At 37.0% G+C, this 13,594-nt stretch overlaps 1 protein-coding gene across 1 annotated transcript in view; it reads right to left on the bottom strand.

Annotated features, from left to right (window-relative positions):
• TMCO3 (transmembrane and coiled-coil domains 3) overlaps window positions 1-11,539 on the bottom strand; it is a 31,466-nt gene extending 19,927 nt beyond the window's left edge. The window contains exons 1-4 of the mRNA XM_059817254.1: window positions 11,025-11,539; window positions 6,453-6,632; window positions 2,530-2,721; window positions 1,552-1,680 (exon numbers count right to left, since the gene is read on the bottom strand). Of these exons, the coding sequence (XP_059673237.1) occupies window positions 1,552-1,680; window positions 2,530-2,721; window positions 6,453-6,632; window positions 11,025-11,471 (948 nt within the window). The 5' untranslated portion in view covers window positions 11,472-11,539. The remainder of the gene's footprint in view (window positions 1-1,551; window positions 1,681-2,529; window positions 2,722-6,452; window positions 6,633-11,024) is intronic.
• Window positions 11,540-13,594: the final 2,055 nt, after the last annotated feature.

Genomic DNA, 13,594 nt, shown 5'->3' with positions numbered 1-13,594 from the left:
GAAGTTACTTCTGGCTAGTTATTTTATTGGTCTATTGGTATAATCATTCTGCTGGACTGTAGTTGCTGTTCTGCTCTCCATCCTATAGACTCCCTGCATCCATCTCTCAGACCAGTACATCTACCAGCCTTTCCACTTCAGAGAGAGGGGTGCAACAGCAAGAAAAGTGGTTGTCTTCCTTGCCGCAAGAAAAAACCCTAACATTTCTTTTCTATGTATTTACAGTCCACAGCAGAACAGGACAGGGTCTATCATCAATCATAGATAAATGGAGATGGAAACTACCTTCCCTGCCAGATTAGAATCTGCCTGCCTCCTCAGTTCCTCCAACATTCAACTTTTTTATGAAATACAGAAGAGACAAAAGAAGACAACACACCCAAGACCCAGTGAACATGAACATTATCCAGATGAATAACATTTAATCACAGCTCCACAAGAAAAAGGCAGCTTACTGAGAAACTGTCCTAAAGAAACCTCTCTCATGTCTGTTTTGACCACATCACCTTTCTCAGTATAAGTCTGAAAATTCATTGTTGAATCTCTTTCTAATGCCAAGCTTACAAACTTGTTTCTCAGTCTAAGTGGTCAAGCTTTCCAGACCTTCTCAACCCAGAAGTTATGTACGACACAAAGGTTATTATTTAATCTCAATTTCAAAATATGAAAATTTGGAAGTATAGTATTTGTAGCCTTCTCTTCCAATATGAGATTGACAAAATCCTACAGTTTCTACTCATCCCTACTTACTTTTGAGCCCAACAGTCATTTTCAACAAAAGTCCACATAAGAGCAGAGGTTGCAAAGACAGTAAGTTCCAAACAGTTACATGGCTATCAATGTAATAGACATGTGTAACTTAACTGGACATTACCATGCAACCTTAACATACATTCTGTTTTCCCTACTGGCTAAACAATCTGTTAATGCACACCAGACCACTAATCAAAACATGTGCAATGTCTAGCCAACCACAGCCCACCATTTCACATGAGCTAGTAATGAGGGTACACATGATAGAGCTAAAAAGGTTCAAGAGACTTCAGGAATGTGGGCAGGGGACTGGAAAAAAACTAGGGTGACTAGGATGGATGAAAGAGGAACAGAGATGCAAAATAACTCTCTAGGAAGCCAAGCTATGCTACTCAGGGAACTGCTTGTTTTAAACACTTCCTCCACTGCCAATACTGACTTTTTGCAAAGTTTCTGAATATTTGATGTAATTTAAATAATTTGGCTCTCAAATGTGATGTTTTATGATTAAAGACAAAAAAAATTAAAAAAAAACAAACAAAAACCCCACAACACACAACCTTCAGCTTTCACTTTGAACAATTGCTTATGTCATGATTATATAGGAGAAAAAAATTGAAAACAAAGTGATTCAAAGACATAAAATTTTAAGCCCTCATTTTGCAAAGGCCCAGGTTTGGGGATTTTTTTTAATTTTTTTTTTAAATACATTTGAGGTTGGCAATACAATATTCTAGTAAAATTACTTTTAAAGATTTCAGCAAAAGAAATCAGTCAAGAAGCAACTTGCACACCTACCTTGATACTATTCAGTCCTGATGGTCCTAAGAGTACTCCACAGATGATATACCCAAACATGGTTGGCAATCCTATTGTTGTGCACAGCCAGCCACATGGCAAAGACAACATTCCTATTGTCACAATATCCTAAGATTTACAAATATGTTAATATAAAGGACACATACATTTGTGATGAAATTAAAGACTATTATCTTTCAAAAGATAAATAGCATTGTAACATTAAATGTAGAATACTGCCTGTGAAAAGGAAACACAACTTCAGTAAACTAACCTGAACACTTTGTTGAAGGTGTAAGCACTGCAGTTTTGCAGATGAAGCAGATGAGGTACCAACCTTAAGTAACTGGTAGCTTTGGGGACTTTTCATCAATTTATTAAGTATTTTAAATACATTACAAGAATTAGGTGGTTTCCTGGGGAATTGTGGGGGGGAAACGACACTTTGCGTTAAAACAAAATGGTGAAACAGATCCATTTTGGTTTTTGTTGGTGGTGGTTTTTTGGTGTTTTGTTTTTTTTTTTAAGAAAATCCCAATCCAGTTATTCTTCATGAAGCACAAATACAATAAAAAACATGTCTCTGTATTTTCCAGCATCCCTTTTTTCATCACAAGATACAAACAGATAAATTATCTCTAGTGACAACATGCAAGTGGCTTATCAGGCATAGCAGTAGCTTGCTTTAACACTGTGCAGTCCGAGAGAAGGGATGGTGACCCAAAGGTGCAACAAGTTAAATCAAATGAAAACAGAGATGATTCATGCAGCATCATGATCAGTCTTGTGAAGACTATACTGGGAGTAGGGAACACATTGGCCAGATCACCAGTATATGGGGGAATCATCAATGCTAGGGTAACTTTAAAGGGACAAATGCTGAAACTGTATTCAATCCAACCAAGCAGTACTGGCATGCAAATTAGTGGGACTAAATCTTACCAAAACAGATGACAAGAATGTCTCTAAAATTAGTACCTTTATGAAATGATGATCAGCACGAGGAATAGTTGAATCTCTGGGCTTGGTAAGGATATACTGATTGTTCTGGGAATCAATAAGCATACTAAGACCTAAGTCATCCTCTACTTCTCTTTTTGAAGCATTTCTTTTGGAGTTGGCTTCATCTTCTTCCACCCTTAAAACCGCTTCAAAGTTTACACCTCTTACCTGTAAGAAAAAGAAAGCAAATAACAAAAAAAATAAGGGGTCAATGAAGCACACAGTAAAAAGGGAAAGACTATTAGCTGTGCTTGAAGTTGCTCCAGAATTTGTTGACATTAACTAAGAATACTGCAGTTTCTTCTCAGAGAAGTCTTTCAGTCTCTATCAAAACTTGATGCCCATAACTGAAAAGTCTATAATTTGCTTTACATTTTAAAAATGAGGGGGTTTCCAGACCTCTTTAGCCAAGTTGTCCAACTGAAAAATATAGAGACAGGGTTTCAAAGCTGTAAAATACCAATTCAGCATTTTCAATTGCAGCTAATCAGAAATATGGTTTTTTTAAAAAAGCTTTATCATATTTAGAACACAAAAGGTTGGATTGAAATGCAACATTTATTCCCTTGAACAAAACCAATTAGAGATTACAAAGTGATATTCAGTTCACAAAAATCTGAAATAATGACTGTATTCCAAGTCAAGAAAAAGTCACTGTCCTGTAAATTTGAAGGAGAGAGGATAAGAACTGTTTCTACCTAGCTCTGTCTTCAGTGCCTGTAATTACGAAGTGGAAGACACAGTGAATAATGAAATCATCCTAGTATTTTAAGTAATGTAGATTTTACCAATATTCAGAAACAGTTAAGCTTGTTACTTCTTTTAGACTTCAGTAAAGAGAGTAGGCTGTTGTCATTCCAATGACTGACTACAAAACATTCATCTTTTCTGGATTGCCATATTTTGCCCAAGCAACTCCCCAATTTAATGAGTTACATGCATTCACATAAGCCATCTATAAAACAGCCTCCTATTTTTCTTTGCTGATTCTCCAGCACATTTCCCCAAACTGTTCAGATAAATATTGCATTTTCGATATTTAATATTTAACCTGAAATTTTTATCCTTTTCTTCCACTCCTTACATTTGTGTATGTATAATTAAATAAAAACTTTTATCATGGGAATGACCTCTTCCCTTGCTTTTGTACATTATGCAGTATGATGGGCCTCTAAAAAAAAAAAAATCAGAAGTCTGTAAGAATCAGACAGAGGAGGAAAAAAAGGAATTTGAAACAAATTACAAAGTTTGCAGAATTATTTAGAAGCACAAAATAGCTGCTTCAAACATCAGCATTTTTAGCTGTTCGACTGAGAGGCTGATGACCATTTTCTTTTTATGCATTATGAAAGTTGTCTTTTCACCCTTTTTTGTCCAAAAGCTGTCTTATTTTTAATATATATATATTGCCTTTACTTCCCTAAGCTCCCCACTTACCAGGCTATTTTGCATTCCAGAATGAGGTGTCCATTGCCAAGTCTAAGAGACCAAACCATGTTTTCACGTTTTCAGCTGATGGGAGAAAGCAGGAGCAGCGGCATGCCACATACATGCAAACTATTCTCATAGTACTGGAGCAAAGAAGAAAGGCTTCCCTACAGTCAGCAAACATGAAGAACTGTTTCTAATCAGAATACACAATAAGTGCCAAATCCTATTGTTTTTCTGTCATCTTTGCTCCAGACCCCCTCTCCCACATCATCGTTGCTACTCCAGGGATACTAAAACAGAGCTTAGAGCTTACTGTTAAATGTTGGCTCTGCAATATAAAACATACTTTACACTGACTTTCACATTGGAATTATTTCACTGTTCAGTGCAGTGTACCCATCTTGCAGATGGCTATTACTTTGCCTAAAAAACCAAAATGCTAGTAAGCCAACATCTGTTCTAGTATCTTCTTGGGAATTTAATGTTATGACATCAGCCATAGTGTTTACCAAGCAAAATTATCTTATAAAATACATCAGCAGTGAAGCATCTACTTTGAAGCTCTGGAACTCCAAATTCATATAGAGTTTGTTACATGTTCCTTTGTAGTTGGTAGCTTGTGTGTCTGGAATCTAACCAAACTTCTCTGCATCAAAATTAAAAATGTAATAAAGATCATGTAAAAGCAACACAATTGAATAAATACATTCCTCATCTAGTGGAGTTCACAGTCTAGGTCAGAAACAATATTAGGAAAAAAGGGAAGATGTTGATAAGATTAAGACATCTATGAAAAATAATCTGTTTTTTTTCTGTGTAATATATATAAAAATCATACATTGTGTGGATATTATGGTGCATTTTTACTTTTACAGAAGAACAGGGAACTGACAAAAGACAGACTAAGGTAGAAAAGCAAGAGTAGATGGCACAGGTTCAGATAAGCTTTTAAATACTAATAAATCTGAGGACATAATGAGAGAAAACAGTTATTTTCAGGATTTCATTTCCTAAAACAGCAATTCCTGAAAGCAGGTTGTACATAACATACGCATACAGTGCACAAATACTCGTCTTGTATTAAGTGGGTTAGCTCAGATTCTTATTTTTTTTCCCATTTTTACCTACTACATTTCTCCATATAATTATATTTTAATAGAAGCTTTTGTATCTTTATCAGAGCTTCTTTGTTCTAATGTTCCAGTGTTCTAGCTTAAGAGAAAACACACTAGACGTTTCTTGCAAAGATGATGATGTAAATAGTCTTCCAGGTTACATTTCATGATTCCTTTTCTTTCATGAATAGAAATACAAGCAGAAAACCAAAGAGATACTGGAGGAAAAGGATGCGTTGGCATTTTGCCAATTAACAGGTGTAGCTGGAGAAACCTCATTCCTGGTCTCTTTAAAATGTGACGTTCGTTATACCCCAGCAGAACAGAAGAGGGCACTCCAGCCAGCTCGTCCCTTCCCCGCTGTTGGTCCTGCTAGGTAGGATTCCCAATGGGTACAATTGCTGCGATCTGGTGTATACAAAACAAAAAGCTGCTTTCACTTTCTCTCAGTACAACTACAAAAAATGGCTTGGCTCTCTACTACAAAGCAAGTGTTTTTCCTCCGCAGCAGAACTGAAGAGCTATGCTCACCTCAGAAGTCAACCTGCAAATCAACAAAAACCTTTTGAGAGCAAAAGCCAAATAAAATTGCAACCCATGTTTATGCAAACAGGACCAATTGAGAGAGTCTGTCTCCGAGGATGGCACAGTGGGACACTAGAATAAACTGATATACTCCCAGCTCTAAATACACACAGCCTTACCTGAAGGATACTGTCGATCATCAACATAGCAACAATGAACAATGCAGATAGGCCAAGGTACAAAAATCAGAAGTCAGAAGTGGAAGAAAGCAACACCACAAACACATTTCAGGTCCTTACCTTGAGCAATATATCTTTCCCCAGACTGTGAAAACTAACTGCAAGGATTCTTGTTCTCCCATAACTTTCTCAACAAAATGAAAGAGAAAAAATTGGAGACTACGCTTAACATGGGAACTCCATATCCTGCAAAGTCTAAAAATCACAGTCCCTACCACCGCCACTGAGATGTCGTAACTCTCATGGGCTGTCAGTGAGATGGACTACACTTGTCACTGACAAAGTAGCAGCTGCAGGGAGGACTTTCAAATCAAAAACACAGAAATCACTAGCAAAAAGGAGTAATTATTCCTGTCTGCTCTCTCCTAACAAACAATCATTCTACCACTAAATACTTCCTTCTGTTGAAAAGGAAGCAAAACCAAATGTAGAGCCAAAAGTTTTTTAGTTTGGTTTTTTTGGTTTGTTTTTTAAAAGTCACTAAAATCCTAACAACTATTTAATACAAGAGAAACACCCCTGCAGTGCAAATATCAACTAAAAAATAAATGCACACCAATGAAAAGACTGGGTCTGAAACATCACTTACAGATTTGTTGTCATCAAAGGCATGCTCTTCTATTTCCTCTTCCAATCTATCAGCTGCTTTCCTGACATCTTCTAGAATTTCATCAAGCATTGACAAGCTTTTGTTTTGATGCTGCATGTTCTTAAGGGCTTCAACCTGATGTTTTTCTGCTGCTAAGAGTTCAACGTATTCCATTTCTTCCTGTTGAATTTTACAACACACAGATAAAGTGCAGGCCAGACCTTCGAGCAGAAAAACATTTGACATAAATGTACACTTCTTTTGACACAAAACATCTTACGAGTGGAACTGCAAAAGCAATATAGACTTTATAATGGTATTTGAAGATTGCTTTCTCTTGTGCCAATTTTCATTGGGGGAAGTGGGCAAGAAAAACAACCAAACAAAATATCCACCAATCACCTTTTCTAATCCATTAAACATTAGAGCTGCCCCAAGGTTATGATCCAGAAAATACAAGAAAGGAATTACTTTGAGGAACTCTAGGAAACATTGCAGAGCCAAATAAAGTTTAGAGCTCAGTGCTTTAGCAGGGAAGCATAACAACCTTGAAAGCATAGCTTTATTAGCTATAACAAACAAACTGGAAGGAAAACACAATGAATCTTAATTTTATAAGCCATTTTATAAACATGGGAAGAGGTCTGTGTATGGTTTTCAAAAGTTACAATAACTGTGGAAACAGCTACAAAAAAATAAAAGCAGTTCGGAGAGAGTACAGATGAGCAGTCAAACACTCTAGCTGAGGTTCCTGTTTATGCTTCCCAAGGAACATTTTTCCTATCAGAAGTAAAATACTTGACTTTGTCCATCTTTTCAGTTTGGGCCTCTTACGAACTTGCACTAATGACTTCTGAAATCCATTTCAGGCTTCAGAAGTAAAAAAGAAGAAATGTTGATGTGGTTTGATATAGTGTAAAAATATTTCAGTAGCGTCCCTGATAAAGTTATGATGTTTCAGGTTCAAAAAGAGAAATAAAGAAAGTTTTATTTACTAATCAAGACTGGACTTAACACTGCACCTTCTACACGGTTACCAAGACAATAAGCAAACATAATACTTTATGTATTGACAGAGTATAATTTGAGAGTTTTTTGGAAAAAAGATGCTTCGCTTTACATGCCCACTATCTTTTAAAGATGCACTAGTGGAGAGAGAGAGAGAGAACAACTATGAATGAAGAAACATACGCAACGGCAGGCTTCTTCCTTTCAGTCAGATCAGGATGCTGAGAATGTTTAGACAAGACAGACCCTACATCTGTTCTTTAAGAGAGCAAATATTATTATTACCAAGGGCAAAAAGAGACTGGGCGAAAAAATACAAGCAATCTCTAGGTCAGACTGAATTCCCAGAAAACACAAGTTTGTGTCTCCATTTTAGATGCCCTGCCATACCCAGTTAGAATCAGACAGAACATAGGTCCCCCTTAGGTTGTGCATTTTATCTGCCTACCCCACACAGGTATCTTAGATAACCTGGGCATCTAAAATGATCCTAAACTCCTATGTTTAAATAACTGGAGTGTCCCCTCCTCCACACGTGTTTGTAGATGGACATATTTCCCCTTGAAACCTGCAAGAACATGCACATAATTTAATCAATTCCTTGATGCCAAAACAAGAGTATGTTCAGTACAGCTTGTAACTGTAGCTTAACCCTTTTAAAATCCTGACAGTCAGATGAATACCTCCGGTTATGCTGAAACCACAGAACTGCTGCATGTTGGTGTTTAGAATTACTATAGTTACACTGGCATGATGAAAATTACCCAGTTCCCAAAATAACTGGTGTTGGGAAAAATATAACTATTAATGTGTTCGGCCCAATGTCAACTGCTTTAGTTCTTATGCAACATGTAAGCAAGAGATGCAGTCACCCTCATACAGCCTCAAGGAAAAACATTTCCTATCTGTTGTTCTCTGCTAGCAGACATTGCTTGAAAGATGTAAAAAACAGCCCCGATATGAGCTGCAGATTCTTTCCTCAGTCAGCAACAACTTAGAACACGAGATTGAATTGATAAGAGTTAGATTCTTTCCCCTCAAAAATGGAACAGGCTTTGGATGGAGGGAACTGATCAGTCCTTTCTGTCGGCTGAGACAAACAGGCCGAACAGAGCTAGAGGTAAACTGCAAAAAAATAAGTAACACTCTAATTTGCAAGAAGTTAACTTCCCCTGAATAGCAAGGTAGAAGAGCTTTAAAAAAATCAGAATTTAATTCTAAGTTCTTTTAATTAATGAAGGCAAAGGTTTTTGTAGTCTGTTAAAGTGGCATCTCCGTTTTCACCTACAGACCAGTGTCACGGCAGTAGAGTGGGGCAATTACAGAGAATGGCGTCCATGAAAAGGACAAGCTATCTCAAACAGCCTGCTACATGTTAAGCAGACAGAAGCATACCACAGTACAAACACTGTTGCACAACTCATGATGGGATTGGAGACATCTGATCACGAGGTACGTACCAAACAATCTTTTAAGCAAGGTTATATATATATATATATATATATATATATATATATATGGATTGTGCACTGAACAGGAGACTGGAAACAAGAATTTGTTGCTTTTCCCTGAATGTCCCCACAAGTTCCTGAAGCAAAAGAAGGCAGAAGCTATCTTCAGTGCTTCTTCCTTCCTTCCTCCCCCCCCACTATGAATGATTCCGCTATACCTTTTCCCAGCAGCTGAACCAGCAAGAAATGCATCAGACATGCATACATATCCCAACACTAAAGATTTCCAAATACTTTAACTCAACAGAAATAAAATGAAGGGAAGAGTCCAGCATCCTCTACAGTCATTTGTATTTTCCAATCACTGTTTAAAAAAAATGGAAAAGATGTCTTATGAGTACACCAACAAAGTAATTACAGTAAAATGAAACTGGAACAAAATCGGACCTAATGTGTGTCTTCTGAAGCAAGAAGAAGTCCAAAAAATGTATCCCATGTAATTTGCATCTTTTTGGCATGCATTCCCCCACTATCCTTTGGTTCACTTCATATAACAACTAGAACAACAAATATTCTGCTTAAATAATCATGCACATAACATAAGAAGGAAGGGTATAAAAGATTGTTCGTTCAAGTAAGTACCTTGATATGATAACAGAAAAAAAGCCTACACAATCCACCTCTGCAGAAGTAAAGTTTTGACAGGACACACATGTAAACACATCATTATACACACAGGCCTCCTTTTATGGGAAAAATGAAGAAGCACCATTCTCAAGCTCAAGGATAGATTACTTCAGTATTTTACAGTAACGTTGCCAAGAATTAGGTAAATGAGAAAGAAGATTCTGGACAGCTTCATGGCTACTATTTTAAGAGCTCTGAGAAAAAAAGGTGGAAAATCAAGTAATTTTCATGACAATGGCTACCATTTCTATGCAGCAGAGGGTGGCACTACCATTAAGCACCAATATCGAAGTCACATTGAGCACTTCATTGGAACACACCTAGATCCAAGCTACACCCTATCCAAATCTGTTGTAATTCAGTCTTTGTTTTCACTGCACAGACCACTCCTGTCTCCCAACTCTGCATCCTAACTTCTACTTCCACCAGCCTTTCTTGCCACAATTCACTGCACACCTTATTGCACGCAATCTCTTGCCAACCTCACCTGTTAAGATCTGCACATCTCGTACTCAAATGCCCTTTAGAGATTCTCCCAGCTCAAATGCTACATCCCAATCACATTTTTTTTCCTTCTCTTGCTCCCTTGAGCAAGGGCAGCCTCAGAAAACAAAGAGAGGGGTAGAGCAAGGAAAAGAGCAATTCAAATACCAAATCAATTAAACAATGTTTCTCTGAATGGGAGACTTTCAGTACACAGTCTGAGCCCTACCAAGTCTAGTAGACAGTGGCAGATTGTGCACACCCTAACAGGTCTGCATTGACATGGGAACTCAAACTTTCCATGAAGTACTTGTGCTCAACTGTTACTCAACTTTACCAAGAAAAGCACAGATACCTCAGCCGGTTCTTTCTTGCAAGTAGTTTTTCAAACATGCACTTCTTAGGCTAGGAGTACTATAATGAGATTAAAAATCCAGTAATCTCATATTTTGCGTGTCCACTTTACCCACATCTATGCAAATACGGAAGTAAAAGGCAAGAAGTCACTCTGTTTAAATTGTAGATTTTGGTTGAGCAATTCTCAGTTGAAGTGGAAAAAACAGTGTTTTGCCAATTTATGGCATTATTTCCACTCTGATAATCCCACCGGCTTATCTAGTGCAACTGTGTTACATGCACTGACTCACTTCTTGTATTCCCTTCCCTTTAACATAATATTTGCCGTAGGTCTTACGAATATGCTTAGCTTTGTTTTGAAGTAAGAACTACTGACTGCTAGTAAGTTTTAAGCTCCACACCAGAATTACTTCTAATTTTACTAATGAGAACAAATACTTCATTCAAAATCCATTTTAAACAGTAAAACATTGCAAGTTTCATGTAGATCCACTTTTTTATTAAAACAGATTGAAACCGTGCTATAATAAAATTAAAATCACAAGTAGAATATTAATACTCTAGTAATAAACATGGGGGAACTAACCTTAATTGCAGCTTCTCTCAAGGCTTCCAGTCTCTGTCTACTGCTTTCTTTCATATTTACAACATCTTTGTAATCACCCTGCAGGGCTCTCTGGAGGCCATGGATTGCTTGAAAGACTGAGTTTTCACTTTCATTTAGCTCCTTTTGGAAAATTTCAAAGGTATGCACCTGAAAAAGTTTCTCTTCGTCTGACAGCCCCGCATCCTTCTCAACTGCTCTTATAGCACTTTTTAGTTTATTGAGAACAACATTCTTTTGGCGAAGAAGACCAGATAGTTTTCTGCAGCTCTCCAACACCCACTGCTTTCTCTGAGTGATAACCGCTCCTTTCCCACGGTGCAACTTTATTGCATGCTTTACTACATCTTCGTGTTCTGCAGGATTTGCTAACTGTCCACAAGGCAGTGAAACCAACGTCCATAGGGAAATAAATCCAGTTGCCCTCATTCTTCACTTTTTATTGCTGTTGGGAGAAACTGATAATCCACAAATGCTCAAAGCTTTCTGCTACATGGTTTCTGCATCTCCAGTACACATACCATGCTGCAAGATAGTACCAATCAGTTATCAAACATGATAATGTTGAGCCATTAGATTAAATAAATGTAGAAAACAAACCTAAGACTGCGTCCTACGCTATGATCTTTAAGAGAATGTATATGGTCTCCTTCAGCCAACAGTTATCAAAACCAAGAAACAGCCCAAGGTTATTGATAGATTTTTGCTTTCCCCTTGACTATTTTCTAGAGATCATCTTGTTTCAAAAAACTGAATGGAAAGTTTAGTCGTATCACATTGCAGTCATCTGCGCTGCTTCTTAGATGAGAGAAAAGCCATTAAAAATATTAAGCCACGATGTCATAGGCTGTACTTCAACCGAGCACCAGAACTCATTCTTCTTATCTATCTGTAAACCTCTTGTATTTTTTCAAAACTATCCTAAAAAATTGTATCATAATCATTTGTTATTTATACAGCCTCAGAAGCATTAACACACTCAACTATACAAAACATAATGAAAAAAACTTAACTGGAACAGATTACATTGTAAACCATACTTGTGAAAGAAACATTTCTACAGTAAAAAAATAACAGCAAGACTTCCTGGACTTCTGAGCAGTACTAGTTTGGATCAAAGACCTTCACCTGAAAGGTTACATGGCCTTGAGGCATTTTACTTCAAAGCTAATTATTGATCCTCATGATTTTAAAATAGACTTATAAGAACACTAAAAGTAAAATCAATTCATTCATAAATTCATTTCCCAGAAGCTACTTGAAGATCTATATTTAAGCTGCTATATTTGCTTTTAACACCAAGCAGGATAAAATTTCAAAACTAAGAACCAATTTCCTTCCCCCAGATCCTACAGGAAAATACTGACATTATTGTAAAATAACAAAGTTACATTTTCTTAAAAAAAACCAAACAAACAAACACACACAAAAACCCACAAAATAACCCCCACATCACAAAGCTATACATAACAATGTATGAATCTATGTACAAAACATACATTCATCACAGAAGCATGGCATTCTGAAAATGCACAACACATGCTACATGATAGTAGATCATCAATAGAGCAGGTATTTGCCTAAAACTTTAGCTGCAATCTTGGGCCAACAGCCTTAATCAGGAACCACCATATGGAGACAGTCATGTGGAAGCAGTCTGCCTAAGAGAGAATCTTCTTTCCCCATAATGCATCAGCAGTCACAATCACAAGTATACAAGCCAGCCACCATCAATATAGAGAACGGGAAGGGAAGATGGCAAACACAGCCATGCACTACCTTGGTTTTTAAAATGCCCTCGCATCTCTGTTTCAGAGATAACTGAGAAAACCTGCCTGTGGGTTGGTTTCTTTCTTTTCAATGCATGAAATACAAGCCAAAGTATTTAGCTATCAATAGTTGACTATGGGCTAGGGTTTAACAACATGAAGAGCTAAAACATTGAAAGTGAAGAACTGAAAGTGTAATTAAAGTAGCAAAAGCTTGTCTACATCACTCTAATTTCAATAAAATAATAAAGTAGAAATATTTCAGAACTTTGATAAAGCTATAGGGTTTATTATTTTCAAGAGATCAGGAAAAAATAACAATCCCCACCACCTGGCAAAATTCTAGAGTGATATTTAAGGAGATATTTCTTCATGTATACAAATTAATACTCCTCCTGTTTAACATGTTTGGGGGAGAGATTTTGCTGAGTATATTACAACCTATTCCCGCAAGAAAGAGGAAGAAAACACCTAGTGTATATTCAGGCTTCTGTTTGGAGGGAAGTGAGTAAAACACTTTGCTGCACATCTTACGTGGTATGTCAAACCACATAACTAAATTCTGAGCAGAGATTTATACTAGTAAGTTTACCCATAGTTGCGTTGTGTGAACTTATCACCGTGGTTCAGACACAGTACAGTTTTCTTTCAGTAACTGTTTTTTACGTGGCTAACAAAACCTATTTAGAAAAGTGGCGCCTGGGGCAATGCTCAAAAGCTCTTAAGGCAATAATGACATTACATGTAAAAATTTATAATGTGCTTAAAGTGCAATAAAAAGAA

The sequence above is a fragment of the Gavia stellata genome, chromosome 1, assembly GCF_030936135.1.
Source record: "Gavia stellata isolate bGavSte3 chromosome 1, bGavSte3.hap2, whole genome shotgun sequence".
In the NCBI taxonomy this organism is placed as follows: domain Eukaryota; kingdom Metazoa; phylum Chordata; class Aves; order Gaviiformes; family Gaviidae; genus Gavia; species Gavia stellata.
The sequence above is the reverse complement of the archived record's forward strand: the minus strand, read 5'-3'. Positions and strand labels throughout refer to the sequence as shown.